Source organism: Tachyglossus aculeatus, chromosome 1, assembly GCF_015852505.1.
Source record: "Tachyglossus aculeatus isolate mTacAcu1 chromosome 1, mTacAcu1.pri, whole genome shotgun sequence".
Lineage (NCBI taxonomy): Eukaryota > Metazoa > Chordata > Mammalia > Monotremata > Tachyglossidae > Tachyglossus > Tachyglossus aculeatus.
In genome coordinates this window covers 58,375,453-58,402,498 of record NC_052066.1, presented here as the reverse complement: position 1 = coordinate 58,402,498, position 27,046 = coordinate 58,375,453, and the positions used below count along the sequence as shown (strand labels likewise).

At 41.6% G+C, this 27,046-nt stretch overlaps 1 protein-coding gene and 1 non-coding gene across 4 annotated transcripts in view; both read left to right on the top strand.

The window, feature by feature from the left end:
* The window catches only part of NLGN1 (neuroligin 1), a 790,542-nt gene extending 763,830 nt beyond the window's left edge, over window positions 1-26,712 (top strand). For all 3 annotated transcript variants that reach the window (XM_038743242.1, XM_038743240.1, XM_038743239.1), the window contains 3 exons: window positions 16,819-17,031; window positions 21,459-22,248; window positions 24,451-26,712. In XM_038743242.1, the coding sequence (XP_038599170.1) occupies window positions 16,819-17,031; window positions 21,459-22,248; window positions 24,451-25,273 (1,826 nt within the window). In that variant the 3' untranslated portion in view covers window positions 25,274-26,712. The remainder of the gene's footprint in view (window positions 1-16,818; window positions 17,032-21,458; window positions 22,249-24,450) is intronic.
* LOC119935025 lies at window positions 12,275-12,410 on the top strand. Its single transcript, XR_005453064.1, has one exon. It is a non-coding gene; the product is annotated as a small nucleolar RNA SNORA7 (small nucleolar RNA).
* Window positions 26,713-27,046: the final 334 nt, after the last annotated feature.

The window sequence follows — 27,046 nt, the reverse complement described above, 5'->3', positions numbered from 1 at the left end:
CAATAGTTGTCACTGTGTTCTCACGAGGCATTTGTTTGAAGGACAGTGGGTTAAAATGAGCAAGAAAGTATATGTCCTCTATCCAGATGATTCCCAAAACTGTATCTCCGCTGCCTCCCCTTCTTCTCCTCCAATTCCTTCACCCGCTCCCTTCTGGCTACTGCCTTCTTCACTCCACGGAAACTGCTCCGTAAGGTCACCAATGATGTCCACCTTGGCATGTCCAGTAGCCTCTACTCCACCCTAAACCTCCGATCTCTCAGCTCCCTTGGACCCTGTGGACCACCTCCTTTCTGGAGACATAATTCAACCTTGGCTTCAGTGATGCTGTTCTGGTTCTCCCACGATTTCTCTGGCCGCTCATTCTCGGTCTCTTTTGCAGGATCCTCCTCTGTCCCCCACCCCTTAACTGTGGCAATCCATTAAGGTTCAGTCCTTTGTCCCCCTTCTATTCTCATCTTCATCCATTCCCTTGGAGACCTTGTTTTCTCCCCAGGCTTCTACTACCATCTTTATGAGGATGTGTCCCAAATCTACATTCTCTAGTCCTGATCTCTATTATTTTCTGCAGTCTAATTTTTCCTCCTGCCTTCAGATAATCTCTACATGAATGTCACTCAGACACCACAAATTAAACATGTCCAAAACTGAACTTCTCATCTTCCCACCCATCTTCTTATGACTTCCCTATTTCTGTAGACAGTACCACCATCCTTCCTGTCTCAAAAGCCCATAATCTTGTTGTTATCCAAATCACCAAATCCTGTCCCTTCTGCCTTCACAAAGTCCCTAAAATCCACGCTTTCCTCCTCATCCAAATGGGATTATGTTAATCCAAGCATTTATCCTATCCTGCTTACTGCATCAGCCTCCTTGCTGACCTCCCTGTGTACTGCCTCTCACCACTCCAGTCCATACTTCACTCTGTCTGGTTCATTTTTCTAAAATAAGTTCAGTCCACGTTTCCTCGCTCAAGCGGTTGCCCACCTACTACTGCATCTACCAAAAACTCTTAAATATTGGCTTTAAAGCATTAAATCACATTGTCCCCTCCTATTCTATCTCACTGCTTTCCTACTACAACCTACACTTCACTCCTCTAATGCCAACCCATTTACTGTACCCCAATTTCAACTATCTCACTGCCTACATCCTGCATCTGACCTGGAATTCCCTCTCCTTTTATATCCAGCAGATCATCACTCTCTTCTCACCTTTGAAACCTTATTAAAGAAAGTTGCATCTCATCCAAAAGGCCGCCTTAGACTAAGCCTTCATATCCCCTACTCTTTCCCTTCTGTGTTGCCCTTCCACTTCTCAATCGATCAATAGCATTTGTTGAGTGCTTACTTTGTGCTAAGAGCATTATACTAAACTCTTGGGAAAGTACAATATAATAATAATGATGGCATTTACTAAGCACTTACTATGTGCAAAGCACTGTTTTAAGTGCTGGGGAGGTTACAAGGTGATCAGGTGATCAGGTTGTCTCACAGAGGGCTCACAGTCTTAATCCCCATTTTACAGATGAGGGAACTGAGGCACAGAGAAGTTGTGACTTGCCCAAAGTCACACAGCTGACAATTGGAAGAGCTAGGATTTGAACCCATGACCTCTGACTCCAAAGCCCATGCTCTTTCCACTAAGCCATGTTGCTTCTATAGCATTATAAGATGCACTCTGCCCACAACGACCTTATGTTCTAGAGGAGGAAGCAGATATTAATGTAAATAAATAAAATTACAGCTATGTATGTTCATTTATTCATTCTTTCAAATCATATTTATTGAGCCCTTACTGTGTGCAGAGCACTGTACTAAATGTTGAAAAGTACAATACAGCAGTAACGAGAGACAATCCCTGCCCACAACGGGCTCACAGTCTACAGAGGGGGAAACAGACATTCATTCATTCATTCAATCATATTTATTGAGTGTTTATTGTGAGCAGAGCGCCATACTAATTGGCAACATGTAGAAATTGTCCCTACCCAACAACAGGCTCACAGTCTAGAAGGAGGAGACAGACAACAAAATAAAACAAGTACAGGCCTCAATATAATAGAATTATAGATATATACATATATATACAAGTGCTGTGGAGCGAGGGGGAGGTGGTAGAACAAAGGGAGCGAGTCAGGACATTGGGGGGGGTGGGGGAGCTGAGGAAAAAGAGGGCTTAGTCTGGGAAAGCCTCTTGGAGAAGGTACGCCTTCAGTAGGGTTTTGAAGGGGGGAAGAGTGATTGACGGATTTGAAGAGGAAGGACATTCCAGGCCAGAGGTAGGACATAGGCCAGGTGTTGACGGTGGGACAGGCGAGAATAAGGCACAGTGAGGAGGTTAGTGACAAAGGAGAGGAGGGTGTTGGCTGGGCTGGAGAAGGAGAGGGGAAGTGAGGTAGGAAAGGGGCAAGTTAATGGAGAGCTTTAAAGCCAATAGTGAGGAGTTTTGGGAGGTGAGGATGAACAAAGGAAGCAAGTCAGGACAACGCAGAAAGCAGCAGAAGAAAAGAAAAAGAAGGCTTCCTCACACTTTTTCCCTCATTCTCCATCCCTACTTTGATCTGTGGGGTCTTCAATAGTCATAGGAATGTTCCTGATGATATTTCCACTGTCTACCTCCTCTCACGCATCTACTCCAGTGACCTCCTGTTCCACCCCACCTCACATACTCACCAATTTAAGCACACACTTGATTTTATAATCTCCAGTAACTGTTCAATCTTTACTCTCACCAGTTTTGGAATTCCTCTATCTGATCACAACCTCCTCATCTGCTCTCTTTCCCATTCAACCACCCCCCACAAATCTGTCCTTTTCCCCCACAGAGAGCTCCGTTCTTTTGATCCCCAATATTCTAGAGCCATTCTACACAATTTTCTCTCCATACTCAAACTACCTTCTCCTGATGCACAAATCAACATTTTCGACACCACCATCTCCACCAAACTGAACTCCCTTTCTCCCCTGTCCCTCCTCTAGTCTCCTACCACTAACCCAAGACTCAAGATCATCTCCATAGTAGGCTTCTTCCCTCCTGCGGAGAGGATGTTGGAGGAAATCCAGACATCTCCCTGACCTTGTCCATCTTAAACTAATTCTTATCTGCTTCAATTTGGCCATCTCCACTGCCCTACAACAATAATTCTCCCTCCTAATTCACTCCCATATCCACTGCCCCCACATGCTGTTCCAAACATTTAACTTCCTTCTCAAAACTCCTGTCCCCCACCCCCACTATCGCTTTGCCCTAATGACCTGGCTTCATATTTCATCAACAAAATCGAAACTATCACTCAAGATCTCCCTAAAATCTCCCTGCTGCTTCTCTCCAATCCCCCACTCTCCTCCTCCACCTTCTTTAACTCAACCTACGTTCCCTGTTTCCCTCCCTTCTTCCCTCATGACTACCATTTTCAACTGTTCACTTTTTAACAGCTTCTTCCCCAGTGCTTTCAAACATGATTATGTACCTCCTATTCTAAAATACCCTCCCTTGACCCCATGGCTCCCTCCAGTAATCACCCCACCTTCCTCCTACCTCCTACCATTTTTCTCCAAACTTCTTGAGAGAGTTGTTTACACCTGCTGTCTCCACTTCCTAACCTCCAGTTCTCTCCTAGATCTCCTCCAATCTGGCTTCCACCTCCTTCACTTCACAGAAACAACCCTCTCTAAGGTAACCAATGATCTTCTTCTTTCCAGATCTGATGGCCTCTACTCCATCCTAATCTGCCTTGACTTTTGACATTGTAGACAACCCCCTTCTCCTTGAAACTTCAATTAACTTTGGATTCACTGACACTGTCCTCTCTAAGTTCTTCTCCTATCTCTCTGACTGCTCCTTTTCAGTCTCTTTTACTGGCTCATCCTCTGCCTCCTGCCCTCTTACAGTAAGAGTCCCTCAAGGCTCAGTTCCAGGTTACCTTCTATTCTCCCTCTACACCCAGTCCCTTGGGGAACTAATTCTCTTCCATGGATTCAACTACCACATTTTTGTGGATGATTCCTAAATCTCTATCTCCAGCTCTGACTTCTCCCTTTCCCTGCAATCTCACACATCTTTCTACATTCAAAAAATATAATAATAATAATAATAATGATAATAATAATGACATTTATTAAGTACTTACTATGTGCAAAGCACTGTTCTAAGCACTGGGGAGGTTACAAGGTGAGCAGGTTGTCCCACGGGGGGCTCACAGTCTTAATACCCATTTTACAGATGAGGTAACTGAGGCCCAGAGAAGTTAAGTGACTTGTCCAAAGTCACCCAGCTGACAATTTGCGGAGCCGGGATTTGAACCCATGACCTCTGACTTCAAAACCTGCACACTTTCCACTGAGCCATGCCGCTTCTCTAAATATCTACTTGAATGTCCAGCTGACACCCCAAATTAAGAATGTCCTTATTTTTCCACCCAAACCTTGTCCTCCCGTTGTCTTTTTCATTTCTATAGGCAACACCACTATCCTCCCTACCTCACAAGCCTTGGTGTTGTCCTCGACTTATCTCTCTCATTCCAACAACCTAGTCTGTCACCAAATCCTGTCAGTTCTACCTACATGACATTGCTAAAACTCTCCCTTTCCTCTCCATCCAAACTGCTACCATGCCTAAGCACCTATCCTACCCCGCCTTCACTATTACAGCTGCCTCTTGGCTGACCTCCCAGCCACCAGTCTCTCCCCACTCCAATCCATACTTCACTCTGTTGCATGAATCATTTATCAACAACAATGCTCAGTTTGTGTCTCCGCACTTCTCAAAAAGCTCCAATGGTTGCCCATCCACCTCTGCATCAAACAGAAACTCCTTACCATTGACTTTAAAGCACTTAATCAGCGTGCACCATCTACCTCACCACATTAATCTCTTACTAAAGCCCAGACCACACACTCCACTTCTCTTGTGCCAGCTTACTCATTGTGCCCTATTCTCATTTATCTCATCACCAACCCCTTTCCCACATCCTCCCCCTAGCCTGGAACTCCCTCCCCATCTATGTATGCCAGACCACCATTCTCCCAACATTCAAAGTATCTCCTCCAACAGTCCTTCCCTGTTTAAGCCCTCTTAACCACTCTTTCTTCTGTGTCCTCTATGCACTTCAATCTGTGACTTTTAGACATATGATATTTGCCCCACCTCCAACTCCAAAAGCACTTATGTGCATATCTTTAAATTATCTAATAAAATTACTCATTTATTCATGTTACTCTCTGTCTATCCCTCTAGATCATAAGCTTGTCTTGGGCAGGGAACATGTCTACTAATTTGTTTGTATTGTGCTCTCCCAAGCTCTTAGTACAATGCTCTGAACATAGTAAAAGCTCAATAAAAATGACTGATGATTGCTTAATAGATTCAATAAGGATTTGAAAGGAGGGAAGAGTAATTGTCTGTTGGATATGAAGGGGGGTGGGAGGTGTTCCAGGCCAATGGCAGGATGTGGGAAAGAGGTCAACAGTGAGATAGACAAGATCTAGGTATAGTGAGAAAGTTGGTGTTAGAGGACTGAAGTTTTTGGGCTGGGTTGTAATAGGAGAATAGTGAGGTGAGGTAGGAGTAGGCAAGATGATTGAGTGCTTTAAAGCCTATGGTAATAAGTTTCTGTTTGATGCAGAGGTAGATGGGCAACCACAGGAGGTTCTTGAAGGGTGGGGAAACATGGCCTGAAAAAGGATCCGGGAAGCAGACTGGAGTGGGAAGGGACAGGAGGCTGGGAGGTCAGCAAGGAGACTGATACAGTAATTTAGGCAGGATAGGATAAATGCTTGGATTAACATGGTAGCAGTTTGCATGGGGAGGAAAGGGAGGAATTTAGTGATTTTGTGAAGATCAAACCAACAGGATTTAGTGATAGATTGAGTAAGAGAGAGGAGTCAAAGATAATGCCAGGTTTTTGGGCTTGTGAGACAGGAAGGATGGTGGTGTGCCATATACAAGGCTGTCCATCACCTCGCCCCCTCATACCTCACCTCCCTTCTCTCCTTCTACAGCCCAGCCCGCACCCTCCGCTCCTCTGCCACTAATCTCCTCACTGTGCCTCGTTCTCGCCTGTCCCGCCATCGACCCCCGGCCCACGTCATCCCCCGGGCCTGGAATGCCCTCCCTCTGCCCATCCACCAAGCTAGCTCTCTTCCTCCCTTCAAGGCCCTACTGAGAGCTCACCTCCTCCAGGAGGCCTTCCCAGACTGAGCCCCTTCCTTCCTCTCCCCCTCGTCCCCCTCTCCATCCCCCCATCTTACCTCCTTCCCTTCCCCACAGCACCTTTATATATGTATATATGTTTGTACATATTTATTACTCCATTTATTTTACTTGTACATATCTATTCTATTTATTTTATTTTGTTAGTATGTTTGGTTTAGTTCTCTGTCTCCCCCTTTTAGACTGTGAGCCCACTGTTGGGTAGGGACTGTCTCTATATGTTGTCAACTTGTACTTCCCAAGCGCTTAGTACAGTGCTCTGCACACAGTAAGCGCTCAATAAATACGATTGATTGATTGATTGATTGATTTATATACAATGATGGGAAAGTCAGGGGAAGGTCAGGGTTTGGGTGGGAAAATGAGGAGTAGTTTTGGTTATGTTAAATTTGAGGTGACAGTAGGGCAATCAAGAGATGTCTTGAAGGCAGGAGGAAATAAAAGACTGCAGAGGAGATGAAAGTTAGGAGCCGGGGATGTAGATTTAGGAATCATCTTCAAAGAGGTGATAGTTGAACCTATGTGAGCAAACGAGTTTTCCAAGGGAATGGGTGTAGATGGAGAATTGAAAGGACTTTCCTGTCACAGTAGACGGCAGTACCATCCTTCCCGTCTCACAAGCCCGCAAACTTGGTGTCATCCTCAACTCCACTCTCTCATTCACACCTCACATCCAATCCATCACCAAAACCTGCCGGTCTCACCTCCACAACCTTGCCAAGATCCACCCTTTCCTCTCCATCCAAACCACTACCTTGCTGGTTCAATCTCTCATCCTATCCCGACTGGATTATTGCATCAGCCTTCTCCCTGATCTCCCATCCTCCTGTCTCTCCCCGCTTCAGTCTATATTTCACTCTGCTGCCTGGATTATCTCTGTACAGAAATGCTCTGTGTATGTCACTCCCCTCCTCAAAAATCTCCAGTGGTTGCCTGTCAACCTACGCATCAAGCAAAAACTCCTCACTCTAAGCTTTAATCAATCAATCAATCAATCAATCGTATTTATTGAGCGCTTACTATGTGCAGAGCACTGTACTAAGCGCTTGGGAAGTACAAATTGGCATCACATAGAGACAGTCCCTACCCAACAGTGGGCTCACAGTCTAAAAGGGGGAGACAGAGAACAGAACCAAACATACCAACAAAATAAAATAAGTAGGATAGAAATGTACAAGTAAAATAAATAAATAAATAGATAAATAGAGTAATAAATATGTACAACCATATATACATATATACAGGTGCTGTGGGGAAGGGAAGGAGGTAAGACGGGAGGATGGAGAGGGGGACGAGGGGGAGAGGAAAGAAGGGGCTCAGTCTGGGAAGGCCTCCTGGAGGAGGTGAGCTCTCAGCAGGGCCTTGAAGGGAGGAAGAGAGCTAGCTTGGCGGATGGGCAGAGGGAGGGCATTCCAGGCCCGGGGGATGACGTGGGCCGGGGGTCGATGGCTGGACAGGCGAGAGCGAGGTACAGTGAGGAGATTAGTGGTGGAGGAGCGGAGGGTGCGGGCTGGGCTGTCCATCACCTCGCCCCCTCCTACCTTACCTCCCTTCTCTCCTTCTATGGCCCAGTGTGCACCTTCTTCTCCTCTGCCACTAACCTCCTCACTGTGCCTCATTTTCACCTGTCCCGCCATCGACCTCCGACCCATGTCCTTCCCCTGGCCTGGAATGCCCTCCCTCCACACATGCGCCAAACTAGCTCTCTTCCTCCCTTCAGAGCCCTACTAAGAGCTCACCTCCTCCAGGAGGCCTTCCCAGACTGAGCCCCCTTTTTTCTCTCCCCCTCCCCATCACCCCCCCTGCCATATCTCCTTCCCCTACCCACAGCACATGTATATATTTGTACATACTTCTTACTTTATTTATTTTACTTGTACATATTTACTATTCTATTTTATTAATGATGTGCATATAGTTATTATTCTATTTATTCCGAAGGTTTTTGACACCTGTCTACTTGTTTTATTTGGTTGTCTGTCTCCCCCTTCTAGACTGTGAGCCAGTCATTGCATAGGGACCGTCTCTATATGTTGATGACTTGTACTTCCCAAATGCTTAGTACAGTGCTCTGCACACAGTCAGCACTCAATAAATACTATTGAATGAATGAATGAATCTTGAGGCACACCCACAGTTAGGAGGTGGGAGGAAGAGGAGGAGCCCTCAAGAGATTGCGAATGAGTGGCCAGAGAGATAGGAGAACCAGGAGAGGAAACTGTCAGTGAAGTCAAGGTTGGATAATGTTTCCAGGAGAAGGGGATGGTTGAGAGCCTTGAAGGCATCTGAGAGGTTGAGGAGGTTTAGGATGGAGTAGAGGCCATTGGATTAGTCAAGAAGGATTTCATTTATGACCTTGGATTTGTACCATTTATTCACCCCACCCACAGCAAGCCCCACAGCATTTATCAGTAATGTATTTAAATTTATGCCATTCTCTATCTAGACTGTAAGCGCCCTGTGGCAGAGAGCATGAATACTGTGTTATACAGTACTCACCCAAGCACTTAGTACAGCTCTGTGCACACAGTGAATGCAAAATAAACATGAATGATTGAAAACTTTCTCTGGGAGGGGATCTGAACAACGTCAATGGGAACTGAAAATATAATTTTCTCTTTTGCTTCTTGTTATGAGAATAATGGTTCTTTAAAAACAGCGCTAGAGAAACAGTGTGGCTCAGTGGAAAGAGCACAGGCTTTGGAGTCAGGGGTCAGGCGTTCAATTCCCGGCTTCACCAGTTGTCAGCTGTGTGACTTTGGGCAAGTCACTTAACTTCTCTGTGCCTCAGTTACCTCATCTGTAAAATGGGGGTTAAGACTGTGAGCTCCCCATGGGACAACCTGATCACCTTGTAACCCCCCCAGAGCTTTGAACAGTGCTTTGCACATAGTAAGTGCTTAATAAATGCCATCATTATTATTAATTCTGAACTTTTAGGCTACCGCTATCTCTAACTAGCACTGGAGTGTTTCCTGCTCCAGGGACTGCTTATTTATGGCTTTGGACACTCAAGAATCTTTTTTGTTTGAAATGGGATTCTTTGAGCTAATAAGTGTGACTCTCTGGTAGGAAGTGGCATGTTTTCAGGAAATCTTGGATTTAGATCTTTGCTGGCCAACACAGTGGTTCTGTCATAACCCGAAGTTGATAGTAGTGAGCCATTCTTCACAGCTTCATTTGGCAGTGGTGAGCCATAAGGGTAATGTTCTTTCAACAAGACAACATACCGTGTGGCTGTTGTAGAATTGCTAATTAAGACATATTTCCTATTCCTTTGGCTTTAATAGATAGGAATACCTGGGGCTAGCCTGCTGGTATAGTTTCACTGGACGCTGGAATTAGCGGCTCGCCTCAGGATATTTCAGATCTCTCTTCCAGCACCGTAGGGTATTGTGTATGCTTAGCAGATGTACTCAATTGCAGACCATATGGCTCAGATATTAGGTTCATGAGCTAACTTGAAACAAATAGAATTCAAATGCATTAGAAAATTAAAAACAAAAATAAATATTGGGAGAGCCATAAACTTTATGAATTTCAGATTAACATAGTAAAATCGATATAACCCCAGATTTGGGAGAAAATAATATTTGTACTTTTATTGCTGCGGAGCCAAAAGATATTTCTAGATTATAGCATTTGTTTTTGAGCCTTTCTTTCATATGATTTAGAGCCTTACGGGTTCACAACTTTGCTTCTGATTAATATGAACATTTCTAATATTGTGGCTTGGCTGGAACCACCTTGTGGGCAGGGATCATGTCTAATAATGATAATAGTGGTATTTGTTAAGTACTTACTGTATGCCAAGGACTGTGTTAAACACTGCATTGAATACAAGATAATCAGGTCTCAAATGGAGTTCACAGTCCAAGTAGGAGGGAGAGCAGGTATTGAATCCCATTTTGCATATGACAAAACCAAGGCAAAGAAAGTTAAGTGACTTGTCCAAAGTCACCCAGCAGACAACTAGTGGCGTTGGGATTACAACCCAGGTCCTCTGATTCCTAGGCCTGTGCTGTTTTCACTAGGCCCACTACTTCTACCAACTGTGTTTTATTGTACTTTTCAAACACTTAGTACAGTGCTCTACATACCATAAGTGCTCAATAAATGCCACTGGTTGGTTGATTTAAATTCAGTCATTTATTGAGCAATTACTGTGTGCAGAGCACTGTACTAAGTGCTTGGGAGAGTATGACAAAACAACAAACTGACACATTCCCTGCCCACAGTGAGCTTACAGTCCAGAAGCAAGATTACAGTCTCATGGGGTTCATTTCTAAAATTAAGAAAATTCCAGATGACCATTTTTGAATGTGTTTCTTAGGTTTAGCATACTCTGAGAAAGGGTCATGTCAATTCTACACAGTGAAGTCCTTCAGACCATTATGGAAATGTACTAAATGATTCCCCAGTGGTTTGAAGACAGAGTTAATTCTCCTCCCAAAGCCAAAGGATTCAGGAAGCATTGATGCTGCTTTATTATGATGGATTACAACTGTGGATTCTGATTTAGCCTTACAGTCTCTCTCTAGCTCTCTTCCTTTCTCTTTCTCTCTCTCTGTCTCTCTCTCTCTCACACACACACACTCTCTTGTAGAAGCATGTAATTGTTAGTAATGTGTTTGAATATGGATTAATATTCCTGGAGATATATCTGTGAATATATGTTGTCATATATATGTGTATATATATGTTAGTGTTTTATTTTAGTCATGATAATAAGAAAATATGCAGTTAAAATCACTACAGGATCTGATTTACTCTTCATGTTTCATCAAACGCTTATAGCCAAAAAGGTGTCTGGTTCCTCTCTTAAAGTCACACTGGCATGCTTCAAAAGATAGGCAATTGATAGTATACCACAAAAATTGGCAGTGTTTGCAGGTATGTTACTGAAGAGCTGTTGTAGTGCTGTAGTGTATTAAAGAGTTAATACACAGAAACAACCAAGGAGTAACACAGATAGTGGTAGAAACAATTTTAAGGAAGCCTTATAAATTGTCAATAAATTTCAAATATGAGAGTCTGTGGAGGTGCTTATTGAGGAGAAGGAAAATTCCCCTGCATTGGGGAGCTTTCAAATACACTTTGCATCATATGGGAGGAAAGGTATGTGGAGGAAGGGTGATGGAAGAATATTAGATTATGCTCTTCTCCAATTTCCAAAAATGGCCATGCCTCTATTGGTAAATTAATTTATTTCCTAGGGTTTGGAAACTTGTTTGGGTTAGAGGCTCTAGAAACATTTCGATCCCAGATGAGCGTCCTTTGTGGGTCTGAGGCCCGCAGAGTCTGTTATGCATCTTCACTCCCCTCCAAAAAGGGAAGTGTCTGAGTTTCAGACATTCATTTGTGATTGTTCAGAAAATATTCCATTCATAGTTTCCATGATTTGTGTTTAGTCATTTTCTTCTAGTTTAATTCTAGGGGACTTAAATCTGTACTCTGATTTAATTATACAGGAAGTTGTCCTTCCTTTGATTATGTCTTTCTCATCTCACAGAAGTTAGAGTCAATCAATCATCAGCTTTTTTATTGAGTTCCCACTATATACTTAGTATTGTCCCGGGCACTGAAGAGGAGAGCTGTAGATTGTATCATCTCATTTAATCAGTAAGAATTAAAGTAGTCCATTTGTTCTACTCTGTTCATTATTTAACTACTCTTTTTTATAGATGCAGGTGATTTCCACTTTAAACCATCTTTAGCATCTACAAAGAGTTATTCCTATGTTGCGATAAAAGGGGAGAAAAACACATTAGAATGCTTTTATTATATCAGAAAAAGATGTCTTTGGTAAAAACCTTATTTTGTTTATAAAATATTGAGGATATAGGGTGGAGAATGTGAAACAAAAATTTAAGAGTTCTTTCTGTATGGACTATTCCAACTGACTTTCAGCTTTTAATAAATTGACACAGTAAATGACTCCTACCATCAGTTGTCTTCCAAAGAGTACTCACCAGGCTCAATATTACTCTTACTTTACTAAAAAGCCGGTGGATCAGCTTAAAGCAGAGTTGAGTAGTAATCGCCTAGTACATATAAAATTCCCCTCTCAGGGTCACACTTGGAGAGTTTCCACTACTCTTCCAGTCTTGACTATAGGAGGGAGTCAGGCAGAGGAATATCCATTCCATTCCTAGCTTAGGCAGTAGGTAGCAAGTGGAAGGCAATCTGCTACAAGTCAAAACTTATCTGTGCTGGGCAGCAGCGGCATGGGAGAGAGCCGAGGTCAGAGACTCAAGTTTACTGCATGGAAGGAAGCAGTACTTCGGTACTTTTACCAAGAAAACTCTCTAGATCCACTACCAGAACGACTGCAGATAGAGTTGGGGTGTTCTGGGGAAGATGTGTCCATGGCGTCGCTATTGGCCGGAGATGACTCGATAGCATAAGACAAGACGAATATAAAATTAAAAGCACTCCCCACAACACTCATCAACATAACTAAGTAGTTAAAATGGCTGTGCTTTTATATGGAACTCAGCGACTGCTTTTTATTTGTCTTGCTACCATGAGAAAACCGAGGCACAAAGAAGGAAAATAAGGTACCCAAGGTCATTCGGCAGGCAAGGGGTGGACCCGGGTTTCCTGCCCCTTTCTATAGTGCCCCCAGCAGTAATAGCACAAGCAAAAAGATGGGGCAAAATACTCCCCTTTCAACCACCATTGCTACTGGTGCTGCTGCCTTTGTCACCATCGCTTCTCCTGCCCACACAATATGGGTGAAGATGTTGGCAGGGGTAGGAAGGCAACCCTCCAGCCAGCCCTATTGGCAGGCCTTGTGCCATGTCCTAATTTACCATTTGTGGACAAATCCACCTGTAGTTTATTTCAATATTCATTCAGTCGTATTTATTGAGTGCTTACTGTGTGCAGAGCACTGTACTCAGAGCTTGGGAGAGTACAATACAACAATAAACAGACATATTCCCTGCCCACAACTATCACTTCATCCAGTTTGTGAGCTCCTTGAGGGCAGCATCAGCTATACCTATTCTTCTGTATTGTGCTCTCCAAAGCACTTACTATAACATTCTGCACATAGTCATTCTTAATAGGTACTACTAATTGACTGGATAAGGAAGTCCTGGTCCCTATGCTGGGTGAACTTGGGTCATTCACTTAGACCCTCTGGTATAGTTTTTTTCTCCCCACAAAAGGTCATCCTCAACTCAGAGGGATCTTGGGAAGTGAGATGAGCTCAGGTAAATTTCCTATGAGTTTGGGTAATAGGAGCCTCCATACATTCATTCATTCATTCATTCAATTGTATTTATTGAGCGCTTACTGTGTGCAGAGCACTGTACTAAGCACTTGGGAAGTGCAAGTTAGCAACATATAGAGACAGGCCCTACCCAACAGTGGGCTCACAGTCTAGAAGGGGGAGACAGACAACAAAACAAAGCATATTAACAAAATAAAATAAATAGAATAAATATGCACAAATAAAATAAAAAAATGGAGTAATAAACACGTACAAACATATACAGGTGCTGTGGGGAGGGGAAGGAGGTAAGGCGGGGGGATGGGGAGGGGGAGGAGGGGGAGAGGAAAGAGGTGACTCAGTCTGGGAAGGCCTCCTGGAGGAGGTGAGCTCTCAGTAGGGCTTTGAAGGGAGGAAGAGAGCTAGCTTGGCAGATGTGTGGAGGGAGGGCATTCCAGGCCAGGGGGATAGCCAGCCATTCTTGAAGTATGACTCTGGGCAGGCAGAGAATTAGGATTTTTGTTTCAGAAAAGGCACTCCTGGTGCTGGCTGCCTTTCAAGAATTTTTAAGTGGTTGATCTACTTAATGCTACCCCCAGATGTTTCTACCAGCTCTACTTTCTCCTTGTTCCCTTCATTCGATACTTCCTCTGCCAAAATTTATGAAAGTTTTTTAGTCGGAGTTCTAGGAGGGGTAGGGGAAGACCATTATCATGGAAATTGCATTGCTCCAGGGAAGGTCTCACCTAAAATTACATTGGAAGGGAGGAGCAGGAATGGGCGCTGGAGAAAAGTCCCAGAATGGATAGATTGGGGGTGGGTCTCTAGATTGGACAGTCAAGGTGTGCATTAGAGGTGGAAAAGAAGCCTCCTCTCCCTCTCCTCCAGATCTAGCACCTCCTGCAAATACCAATCTTCTCTCCAGCTGCCTGGTGAAAGTTTTAGAATTCCCCAGTTTGCTCAGAAAGTCACTGGCCAGTTGGATCAATCAGTGTTATTTAAAGAGCAGCATGGCCTGGTGGAAAGAGCACGGGCTTGGGAGTCAGAGTTCATGGGTTTTAATCCCGGCTCCTCTGTTTGTCAGCTTTGTGACCTTGGGCAAGTCACTTAACTTCTCTATGCCTCAGTTACCTCATCTGTAAAAGGGGGATGAAGACTGTGAACCCCACGTGGGACAACCTGATTACCTTGTATCTACCCCAGTGCTTAGAACAGTGCTTGGCACATAGTAAGTGCTTAACAAATATGAACATTTTTTTCAATTGGGCACAACAGTGTAATAAGTGCTTGGGAAAATGCAGTAGGGGTAGAGTGACTATCAAAGTGCCTGGGAGCATGAAGTACTTAGACAACATGGAAGGAAGGAAAGCATTGTGGTGACAGCAACTCCAGGAGCAGGAGGAAACACTGGATTGTGGGGTTATATTTTTCTGTGCATAAAAAAGAATTTAGGAGTCCTGGCGAGAGAGAGAGAGAGAGAGAGAGAGAGAGGGAGAGAGAGAGAGAGAGAGAGAATACTTCTGAAAAGTCAAAATTAACATTCTACCCCAGCCCCACTTCCTCAACCACAAAATCTCAATCCTACAGCCACCCTGCTGTTGTTGCTGCTAAAGCTGCTTCTCCTCTTGCTAAGCATTAAAGCTATATTCTACAGTAGCCAGGACAGAGAGGAGGAAACAGAAAGAAAAAAACTGAGGTGCAGCAGCTGTGGATCTCTGTTGGCCCTGTCCCTCAGGTGAACCACCCTGGATTGAGACAGAGAGGTGGTTCTGAGAGGAGTTCTAATCCCATCTAGACCACTTGTCGGCTGGGTGATCTTGGACAAGTCACTAAGGAGTGTGGCCTAATGGAAAAAGTGGACTAGTGGGAGTCAGAGGACATCAATCAATCAATCAATCAATCAATCAATCGTATTTATTGAGCGCTTATTGTGTGCAGAGCACTGTACTAAGCGCTTGGGAAGTACAAGTTGGCAACATATAGAGACAGTCCCTACCCAACAGTGGGCTCACAGTCTAGAAGGGGGAGACAGAGAACAAAACCAAACATATTAACAAAATAAAATAAATAGAATAGATATGTACAAGTAAAATAAATAGAGTAATAAATATGTACAAACATATACACATATATACAGGTGCTGTGGGGAAGGGAAGGAGGTAAGACGGTGGGGATGGAGGGGGGATGAGGGGGAGAGGAAGGAGGGGGCTCAGTCTGGGAAGGCCTCCTGGAGGAGGTGAGCTCTCAGTAGGACCTTGAAGGGAGAAAGAGAGCTAGCTTGGCGGATGGGGGGGGGGGGGGGCATTCCCTGTATCTGCCATATATCTGCTGTGTGACCTTGGGCAAGTCACTTCACTTCTCTGTTCCTCAGTTACCTCATCTGTAAAATGGAGAATAAATCCTCCTCCTTCCTACTTAGACTGTGAGCCTCATGTAGGACAGAGACTATGTCCTACATGATGAATTTGTATCTAGTTCAGTCCTGAGAACAGTGCTTAGCACATAGTAAGCACTTAAGTACCATAATTATCACGATTATAATTATTATTATTCTCTCTGCCTCAGTTTCCTTATTTATTAAAAATGGGGATTAAGACTGTGACCCCATGTGGGAGAGGAACTGTGCCCAACCCAATTATCTTGTATGTACCCCAGTGCTTAGTACAGGGACTGGCACATAGTAAGCACTTCACAAATACCACAATTATCATTGTTAATCATTAAGTCTAAATCTAGTTTTGGCTTCTGCAGATGAGTAAATATTAAAACATTTCAGATTTACTCTGGCTGACTAACGTGCATGCAAAACATTTTGAGATTCACAGGAAAGGACTCACTGGTCCCATATAAATTTGTTAGTGATAACAGTATAAAATGCTAAATACCAAAGGATTTACTGTAATAGTCCACTGTCCAAAAGGGGCATGTTCCCATCTAAAAAAGGGTGAAGGTTGTCCCAGTCAAAGCAAAATGGATGTTGAAAAGTTCTCTAGTGAATTTAAGGTTTTGCAGACATCCTGGATTTCTGAAATTCTTTTTTTTTCCAAACATAAATCGTCAGGCTTATAAATAAACATTTTTACCATAGAAGGTACATTTCTTTCTTGCAGGTCCTAAAATCCAGCACACTGCCTTAGAAGAGATTTATTTTGAAGTTACTCTCCAGCCTTAAAACAAGCCTTTGACAGAGGAATATGCCCTTTCTAAAGGGTATCTTAGTTTCCCCGACTCACTTGTGCTCAGATCCCCATCGCCTATTAAATTTGAAGTATTACTAGCGTTGCTTAGTGTGGTGTGTGCTATTCCCCAGGAGTGTTTAATAAATAGTAGTTGCCTGACAGTTAAATAAAATGGTTTCAATCTTTTTCTCATTTGTGTTTTTGCAGGGTTCTTGAGTACCGGAGATCAGGCTGCCAAAGGAAATTATGGGCTCCTTGACTTAATACAGGCTTTAAGATGGACTAGTGAGAACATTGGGTTCTTCGGCGGTGACCCATTAAGAATCACTGTTTTTGGATCCGGTGCTGGTGGTTCCTGTGTCAATCTGCTGACCTTATCCCATTATTCTGAAGGTAACCGTTGGAGCAATTCAACCAAAGGTATTATGCAGGTTGCAAATTTTGACAATTTTGGTGTCTGCATGCCACCAATGTGATATCCCCCATTCATCTTGAGTGTTTAGTTCAACCAAATAATAGCCAACCCTGCTTAATGCATGTTTAAATTGAAGGTGGTAAACACTCTCCTAAGTCTCCTATAGAGCAATAGCAGAATTCTGAGCAACACGTAGTAGTTGGGTTTGCCTAGGGCATATATATTTCCGCAGGAAAGGAATTGTCTGTAAATAGCTATTTTGGACCTGATTCTGCAAGGCATGAACAAGCATTTCTATAGAGAGTGGTGTGCTGAATGAAAATATCTGTAAAAAAACTGCCTAAGAGTCCTCTACCTTCTCACCTTAGACCAAGATATCTGCTTGATTGCTAGAAGGCATTTCTGGTTTCTGCACCTGCAAACTTATTTTTCCTTCTCCCTGACTAGAAGTCCTCATGACAATTCCAGAGCATAGGCAAAGTGGCAGCAAGTGAAGTGAGCTGGGCAATCCTGGCTGCCTGTGTCTCTATTCAGCTATTTACAACTGATGAATAAAAATGTCTGCAATTCAAATTCTGTAATTATTGATTACAACTACAAAGTTATTTGTTAGGCATGATCTACATGCTAACTCCTGAAGCAAACAGAATATGAATCATAACCAACAGGAGACTTAAAATCTGAGGCAGGATCTTCAGGTATATTATCCTCATTTTACAGATGAAGAAACAGGTCTAGAGATGTTACGTTACTTGATTTACCTATGGGGATTCAGCAGGACAGTGGAAGACCTGGAAGTAGAACCAGGTCACTCGGTATCCATGGACTTCTATCAGGCCATGGTTTCTCTCTTTGTTTGACTGAGAACAAGACCGTGAATGTTTATGCCTATGTATGATGTTTAGGGATTTATTTTGCTCCAACTAAGCATTAAGTTACCGAGTGCAGAGATTGTCATTAAGGAGTTCCTTTCAATTGTTTTTCTTGCAATAAATCATCAATCAATCAATCACTTTTACTGAGTTTTTACTGGGTGCAGAGCACTGTAATGAAGAGCTTGGGAAAATATGATATTACTGAGTTGGTAGGCATGTTACAGACTAGAGGAAGAGACAGACATTAATATAAAAGAATAAATTGAGGATATATACATAAGCAGGGCGGGGATAGGGGAGGGGCTGAATTAAGGGGGCAAATCAGGGTGACACAGAAGGGAGTGGGAGAAAAGGAAATGAGGGCTTAGTCTGGGAAGGCTTCTTGGAGGAGATGTGCCTTCAATAAGGCTTTGAAGGTGGGGAGAGTAATTGTCAGTCAGATATGAAGAGTTAGGGCATCCAGACCAGAGGGAGGGCATGAGTGAGTTGTCAGCACTGAGATAGATGAGGCTGAGGTACAGTGAGTAGGTTGGCATTAGGGGACTGCAGTGTGTCAGGCTGGGTTGTAGTGGGAGAACAGTGATTAAAACTGTGAGTCCCCTGTGGGACAACCTGATCACCTTGTAACCTCCCCAGCGCTTAGAACAGAGCTTTGCACATAGTAAGCACTTAACAAATACCATTATTATTATTATTATTATGTAAGATAGGAGGGGGCAAGACAATTGAGTGCTTTAAAGAAAGGATTAAGGCATTTAAAGGAAGGAGTTTCTATTTGTTGTGGAGGTGGATGGGCAGCTACTGGAGGTTCTTGAGCAGTGGGAAAACATGGACTGAACATTTTTGTAGAAAATGATCGGGACAGCAGAATGAAGTATGGATAGACATAGGGAGAGACAGAAGGTGGGAAGTTCAGCAAGGAGGCTGATAAGGTATTCATAGTGGGATAGGATGAGTGCTTTGATTAGCTTGGTAGTAGTTTGAATGGAGAGGAAAAGGCAGATTTTAGCAATTCTGTGAAGGTTGTGCTGACAGGATTCAGTGATAGATTGAATATGTCATTGAATTAGAGAGAGGAGTCAAGGATAATGCCAAGGTCATAGGCTTGTGAGGGAGAAAGAATGGTGGTGCTGTCTACAGTGATGGGAAAGTCAGGGAAAGGACAGGGTTTGGGTGGGAAGATAAGGTGTTCTGTTTTAACCATGTTAATTTTGAGGTGATGGAAGGACATCCAAATAGAGATGTCTTGAAGGCAGGAGGAAATGCAATACTGTCAAGAAGGTGAGAGATTAGGACTAGAAATGTAGATTTGGGAATCATCTGCATCGAAGTGGTAGTTGAAGCCATGGGAGCAAATGAGTTCTGCAAGGGAATGGGTGTGGATGGAAATAAAAAGGATCTCAGAACTGAACCTTGAGTAACACCCACAGTTAGAGAGTGTTAGGCAGAGGAGGAATCCTTGAAACAGACTGAGAATGAGTGGCAGAAAGAAAGGAGAAGAACCAGGACTGGACAGGGTCAGTGAAGCTCAGGTTGAATAATGTTACCTGGAGAAAGGTGTGGTTGACAGTGTTGAAGGTTTTAAACAATTGCTTGTTCATATGAAGAAATAACAAGCAGGTCAAAACAACTCTCACTGAAAATGCACATTTTTCTCTTCACATCTGAGAAAATAATTATTTACTGCTGTGCATGCCCAATCCAAAAATTGTTGTGCAACAAGATACAAATGGAGCTGTTCACTTTGTAAAAATTCATTTATTTTATTCCCTTTTCTACTTTAGAAATGTTAACTTAATTAGGATTAGACTGTGAGCCCACTGTTGGGTAGGGACTGTCTCTATATGTTGCCAATTTGTACTTCCCAAGCACTTAGTACAGTGCTCTGCACATAGTAAGCGCTCAATGAATACGATTGATGATGATTAGATAAGCAGCATTCACGATTCTGCTTAAATACATGAATTATTTTCACTGGGGTTTTTTTTGCCTAAGATGACCACATTTTTGTTCACGTGGTTATCAGGGTATAATTTTTGCAGGAAATCAGGATATCAGAATATCAGTTCTAGTAAGTATAACTCCTCCTGGGAGACAATGCAGTCATGTGGAGGGAATAGTGACGTTAAATCCCTGCAGTCAATCAGAAGCTGTATGGCCTATTGGAAAGAACATGGACCTGGGAATTGGGGACCTGAGTTCTAATCTCTGTTTTGCCACATGTCTACAAAAGCAAGTCATTTAACTTCTCTGTGCCTCAGTTGACTCATATATAAAATGGAGATTAAGACTGTGAGTGACCACTGAGGCTCAAAGAAGTGAAATGACTTGCCCAAGGTCACAAAGGCAGAACCAGTATTAAAACACAGGTCCTGCAGCCTCACAGCCCATGCTCTGTCTACTAGGCCATATAACCATGAAATTTTGTGCGAGAGCTTCTGAAAAATCCCACTACCTCTTTCAAATCTCAAATATTCTAGAGAGATGTTTTATAATGCATATGTATTCTTTGTATTCTAATTTGAAAACAATTTGAAATTCCAAATGTATATGAAAAATGTTGGTATGAGTGATTAATTAGCCCTTACTACTGTTTCAAGTATATTTGTATTTTATTTACATTAATAACAAAATAGTTTCTCTAGGGCCTTTTATGCTGTAGAACATTTGCATAAACTATCCAATAAGTGAGACTGAGTAGAAAACCATGATTAAATATAACTTATATATGATGTTACCAATATTAAATAGTTTATTAACTTTCAAATAGACTCTTGTTTATGCAGCTTATGTAGTCAGTGACTAATTTACAGCAATCTCCATTTAAGATACGTACTTAAAGAAAAAATGCTGCATAATCTTTTTATGGTTGAGGCTGCTTTGGAAATCCTGCAAATATAGTTCTTACTTAATTTTCATACTTGAATAGTTGAGCATGTAGTCAATTCACAGATCCAGGAAGTAGTATTTGAAAAATGATTTGAAATATGCACTTCCCTTTTGTTGAAAAGAGCTATTCATCAGTAATAATTTTAAAGTCAGACACTTTATATGAACAGACATTCAGAGCTAAGTCATATTATGAATTCAGGACATTTTACTGCCTACTTCAAACTATACATAGCAATATGATATGCAATTTGTAAATGCAATAAAATACTATGCATTGTTCATTTTTATTTTAAAACATGGTTCTGAACATTTTATCAATTGATAAATTGAATCATTTCCATTATATCAAACTACTGAGGACTTTTCCTTCAACCCCTGGATCACATTTTAGTGTACTATTTTTCTAAATACTGAAAATTCATTTTACTTTTAATTACATACACCACTGAGGGCTATCTTTGTAAACTGATATTTTGTTATGTGTACTGTTTATTTTAGTAAAAGTTTCTCTATCCATCTTTCCTTCTAGCGATACTTGTAGAATCTTGTATAGGAGTTCTATGAAATAACAGCTATTTTTAAGAAGGAGATCAGACTTTAACTGCTGTTCTTTCCCTTACCAACAATTTGAGATCATCTGAGTATTTTTCTGTTGTTTTCCACAGGACTTTTTCAGAGAGCTATAGCTCAAAGTGGAACAGCTCTTTCCAGCTGGGCTGTGAGTTTCCAGCCTGCGAAATATGCCAGGATGTTGGCTACAAAAGTTGGTTGCAACATGTCAGATACTGTAGAGTTAGTAGACTGTCTACAGAAGAAGCCTTACAAAGAACTTATTGACCAAGATATTCAACCAGCGCGATACCATATAGCCTTTGGACCTGTAATTGATGGTGATGTAATACCCGATGATCCTCAGATATTAATGGAACAAGGGGAATTTCTCAACTATGACATAATGTTGGGTGTTAACCAAGGGGAAGGGTTGAAATTCGTGGAAAACATAGTTGACAGTGAAGATGGCATATCAGCTAGTGATTTTGACTTTGCAGTTTCCAATTTTGTTGATAACTTATATGGATACCCTGAAGGCAAAGATATTCTGAGGGAAACAATCAAATTTATGTATACTGATTGGGCAGATCGTCATAACCCTGAAACCAGAAGGAAGACATTATTGGCTTTGTTTACGGACCATCAGTGGGTGGCCCCTGCCGTGGCTACTGCAGATCTTCACTCAAACTTTGGTTCACCGACATACTTCTATGCCTTTTACCATCATTGCCAAACAGATCAGGTACCTGCTTGGGCTGATGCGGCTCATGGAGACGAGGTTCCTTATGTGTTAGGAATCCCCATGATTGGTCCTACAGAATTGTTTCCCTGTAATTTCTCCAAAAATGACGTGATGTTGAGCGCAGTAGTGATGACATACTGGACTAATTTTGCTAAAACGGGGTAAGTATCAAAATAAAGGAGTACCTTGAAATGAGTTAAAGATTTAGCTCCTCAAGACCAGATATATATTATTTTAGAAAATAGAACAATGAAATTTTTAGTTACCACTAACATTACGAATGAGAATATTCAAATAATTTATTTTAATGTTGGTCTCCCATTCAAGATTTGAACTCCTTGTGCTAGGGAACAAGTCTACAAGCTCTATTATATCGTACTCTCCCAAGAGCTTTGTTCACTGCTCTGCACAGAGTAGGCCCTCTATAAATACCATTGGTTGATTGATTAACAGGCAGGGTTTTGGCAAAAGTTGATTCTTATAACATTATTTTTAAAATGAATTCACTTTGTTTTCCTTTGGAGAATGTTTTAAGACATTATAATGGCTCTTTCCCCAACTTGACAACAAAGAGAGTGATTGCACTTAGAAGAGCATTCTATCCACCTTATTTTTTTGAGAAAAACCTGTAGTTACTTTTCAGGACCTCATTTGAAATGATGATGCATATTTCACATGAGAGTCTAATTGATTTCTATTAGTTCCTAATCTACAACTGTCTCCAGGGTATTTCCGAGTGGCAACAAGAACAATAAGGCATAATAATGGAACACTCAATCAATAAATGGCATTTATTCAGTGCTTACTGAGTGCAGAACACTGTAATAGCCACGTGGGGAAGTACATTACAACAGAGGTGTTAGATATGATCCCTGCTCATAGCCTACAGTGGGAAGACAGACATTAAAGTAGATTAGGATTAGGGGAAAATAGTAGAATATGAGTTATTTACGTAAGTATTGGGGGGCTTGGGTGAGTATCAAAATACTAATGGGGTATACTGCCTAGTGCATCACTGACACATGAGGACAGATAGGGGGAATAAAGGATTAGTCTGAGAAGGGTTCTTAGAGAAGATGTGATTTTAGGAGGGTTTTGAAGGTGGGAAAAGTAGTAGACTGTTGGATATGAAGGGGGAGGTAGTTCCAGGCCTAAGGGAGAATGTAAGCAAAGGATTGGTGGTGGGATAGCTAGATCAAGGCTTAGGTTGGTGTTAGAGGAGCAGAGTGTGTGGATTGTAATAGGAGATCGGAGAGATTAGGTAGGAAAGAGAGATGGAGTGCCTTAAAGCCGATGGTAAGGAGTGTAGCTTGATGAGAACATGGATGGGAAACTATTGGAGGTTTTTGAAGTGTGGGGAGATGTGAACTGAATGTTTTTTCAGAAAATTCATCCAGGCAGCGGAGGAAAGTATGGCTTGTAGATGAGAGAGAGGATGCAGAGAGATGAGTGAGAAGGTTGATCCAGTATTCAAGGAGGGAATTACGATGTGTTGGATCAGAATGATAGGATTTTGACCAGATAGAAATGGCTGGATTATTCTATGTTGTGAAGGTAGAACCAATGGGATTTCATGACAGATTGAGTCCATGAATTTAATATGATAGATGACTTGAGTAAAATGCCAGGTTTGTGGACTTATGAGACAGGAAGGCTGGCGGTGCTGTCTACAGAGATAGAAAAGTCAGGGGGAGACAGGGTTTGAGTGGAAAGATGAGAAGTTCTGTTTTGGACATGTTTGAGGTGTCAGTGAGTCATCCAAGTAGAGATGACTTGAAGGCAGGAGAATATAAGAGACTACAGAGGAGAGAGATCAGGGCTGGGGAGGCTCAACCAATCAATCAATCAATCAATCAATCATATTTATTGAGCACTTACTAACCAGAATTTAGGGACTCTTTGGTTGAAAAGCAGCTTGGCCTAGTGGGAAGATCACTGTCCTGGGAGTCAAAGGACCTGGATTTTTATCCCAGCTCTGCCAATTGCTTGCTCTGTGATCTTGGGCAAGTCACTTAACTTATCTGTGCCTCAGTTCCTCATCTGTAAAATGGGGATTCAATATCTGTTGTCCCTCCTACTTAGATGTGGGACAGGGACTGTGTCCAACATGATTAACTTGCATCTATCCCAGCACTTAGAATAATGCTTGACACATACTAAGTGCTTAATAATTGCTATTATTATTGCTTAACTTAGGTGTCACCCTGTCTGACCTCGGCCTAGTCTACCAAGTTGGAATACACTTAATACTACCATATTGACCCACACAGACTTTACACCCCATGCAATATGCATCTTCAGTAATTTTTGTTTTGAGGAGGATGAAAAAGTTTAAGTACAAATTCTCATCTTTTCTTCCTTAGTGATCCAAATCAGCCTGTCCCTCAAGACACAAAATTCATCCACACAAAACCGAACCGTTTTGAAGAGGTAGCATGGACCAGATATTCCCAGAAAGATCAACTGTACCTCCATATTGGATTAAAACCAAGAGTAAAAGAACATTACAGGGCCAATAAGGTGAACCTTTGGTTGGAACTGGTACCTCATCTGCACAATCTCAATGACATTTCTCAGTATACCTCTACGACAACTAAAGTGCCATCAACAGATATTACTTTCAGACCTACAAGGAAAAACTCTGTCCCTGTAACTTCAGCCTTTCCTACAACCAAGCAAGACGATCCCAAACAGCAACCAAGTCCATTTTCAGTGGATCAGAGGGACTATTCCACCGAATTGAGTGTTACTATTGCAGTGGGAGCATCTTTGCTGTTTCTGAACATTTTAGCCTTTGCAGCATTGTACTATAAAAAGGACAAGAGGAGACATGATGTTCATAGGAGGTGTAGCCCACAGCGTGCGACTACCAATGATCTTACCCATGCACAAGAAGAGGAGATAATGTCCCTCCAAATGAAGCACACTGACTTGGATCATGAATGTGAGTCCATCCATCCACACGAGGTGGTTCTTCGGACCGCCTGTCCCCCAGACTACACACTAGCTATGAGGAGGTCCCCTGATGATATTCCTTTAATGACACCCAACACCATTACAATGATTCCCAACACTATACCAGGGATTCAGCCCTTACACACATTCAACACATTTACTGGAGGACAGAATAACACTCTGCCCCACCCTCACCCCCACCCCCATTCACATTCAACAACCAGGGTATAGCCAGACAAGATGAAACAAACTCTATTTTTTGATGGATTACAGTCAGTGATATTACTGAAGATTACTTGGCTTTCAACCTACAAGACTTACTATTTAAATAAGGAGGAATACTATGTGAATATACATATCAAGAACTTTTGGGGTTTTGAAAAATGAATTGTAAATATACGAGTGAACTTGAAACAAAACTGATCTTAATTGCTTGAAGCAGTTGTTCTGAATGATACTTTTTCATTCACATTCAAGTATTACTTTTTTGAAGATTTAAGTTACATAATGGAATTAGGCATGTGCAACACCAAACAGGAAAGACCTATGACTGAAATTCAAAACAACAAAATATATATAAATATGCACAAGGGACACACTAATGGAATGTAAAACTGTCACCAGTTTTAATTTGGAACTGTTTTATTGTCTAGACCATATTTACATGTTGGAATAAATACACAAAGCACCAATGCTGTTAAAGCCTTAGTAGGGGCTTATGCTGAAATCTGCCAGTAAGACAAAGAAATCCAAACCCTGGCAGATTCAACATTATCACATAAGTGCTGTCAGTATAAAGTTGTGGGGGCAAAGGAAACTGGATATTTTTAGCACGATGTGCATGATAATTTTATATGCTTGGTGGCTGTGCTGCTGATTGACGTAATTAAAATTCTTCTCATCCCATTGGAGTTTTTAATAGAAGCTTCCTTCATCAATTGGCAGAAACTAAAGAAGATTTTCAAGGGTCAAAAGTAATTACAATAAAATAATTCGCAGTAACTTGGATAATAGCAAGAATTAGTTAGTAAGGGTACTTGATGATATTGTAGGTAGAGCAGTGAACACTCGCTGTTGCAAATCCCAGAGAAAAGTCTTTCTGTGTTTTCAATGTTCTTTTTCATTTCCATATAAATAATTTATAGAACTATAACCGCAATGGAACTTGTGCTGAAAGATCTATAATTTGCTGTGGTTTAGTTACACTGTATTTAGGTCATATTGGTAAGGTGAAGTGTGTCCAAAGATTTATTTTAACAAGATAAAGGTGCCCCGGTATTACCACTCTGATTACAGCTCTCAATTATTGATTTACTCATGATGCATGTCAAAATGTTTACTAATACTATTTCAATATAAAACTCATTTCCCTCCTCACATTGCATCTCCTTACCACTGAACTTCATTCACCAGAATTTACTAATGAGATCTACATAGAGAATGATGTAAATGGGGAAGTGATAAGGGAAGTTGACAACTGGAAATTTTTAGTCTTACATGTATGTGTGATTTTAAATGAATGTTCTAAAATCACAAGAAATTCTTCATTCCCCTGTTGTTTACCAGTAACAGTATATCACAGACCTTTCCAAATGTTTGTATATGTAATCAGATGTACATTTATATATAAAAAAATTGAGATGGACTTAAGAGCACATCCCTGATAAATACTTTCTCTCTTACCTGTACTATATTTCTATTAGACTAAAGTTATGTGATTTTTTTTTACATTTTTTCAGATTACTAGCAATTTTGATAGTTTGTAAGATAATGCAAAGAACTTTCTCTGACAAACTAACTGCAGTAACAGAAACATTTCTTTTCAGTTACTCTTTTTCAAGAATGAAAGCTTATTACACACAAAAATTGTATACTACTTGATGGAAATTACTTTGTACTTCTTGGCCATGTTACTGGTCATTGAGTGAAATAAAGATAATCTGGATAATGACTACTGTTCCAATGCTAAGAGACCTGATCTTTGCTCATTAAAGAGCTAAACTG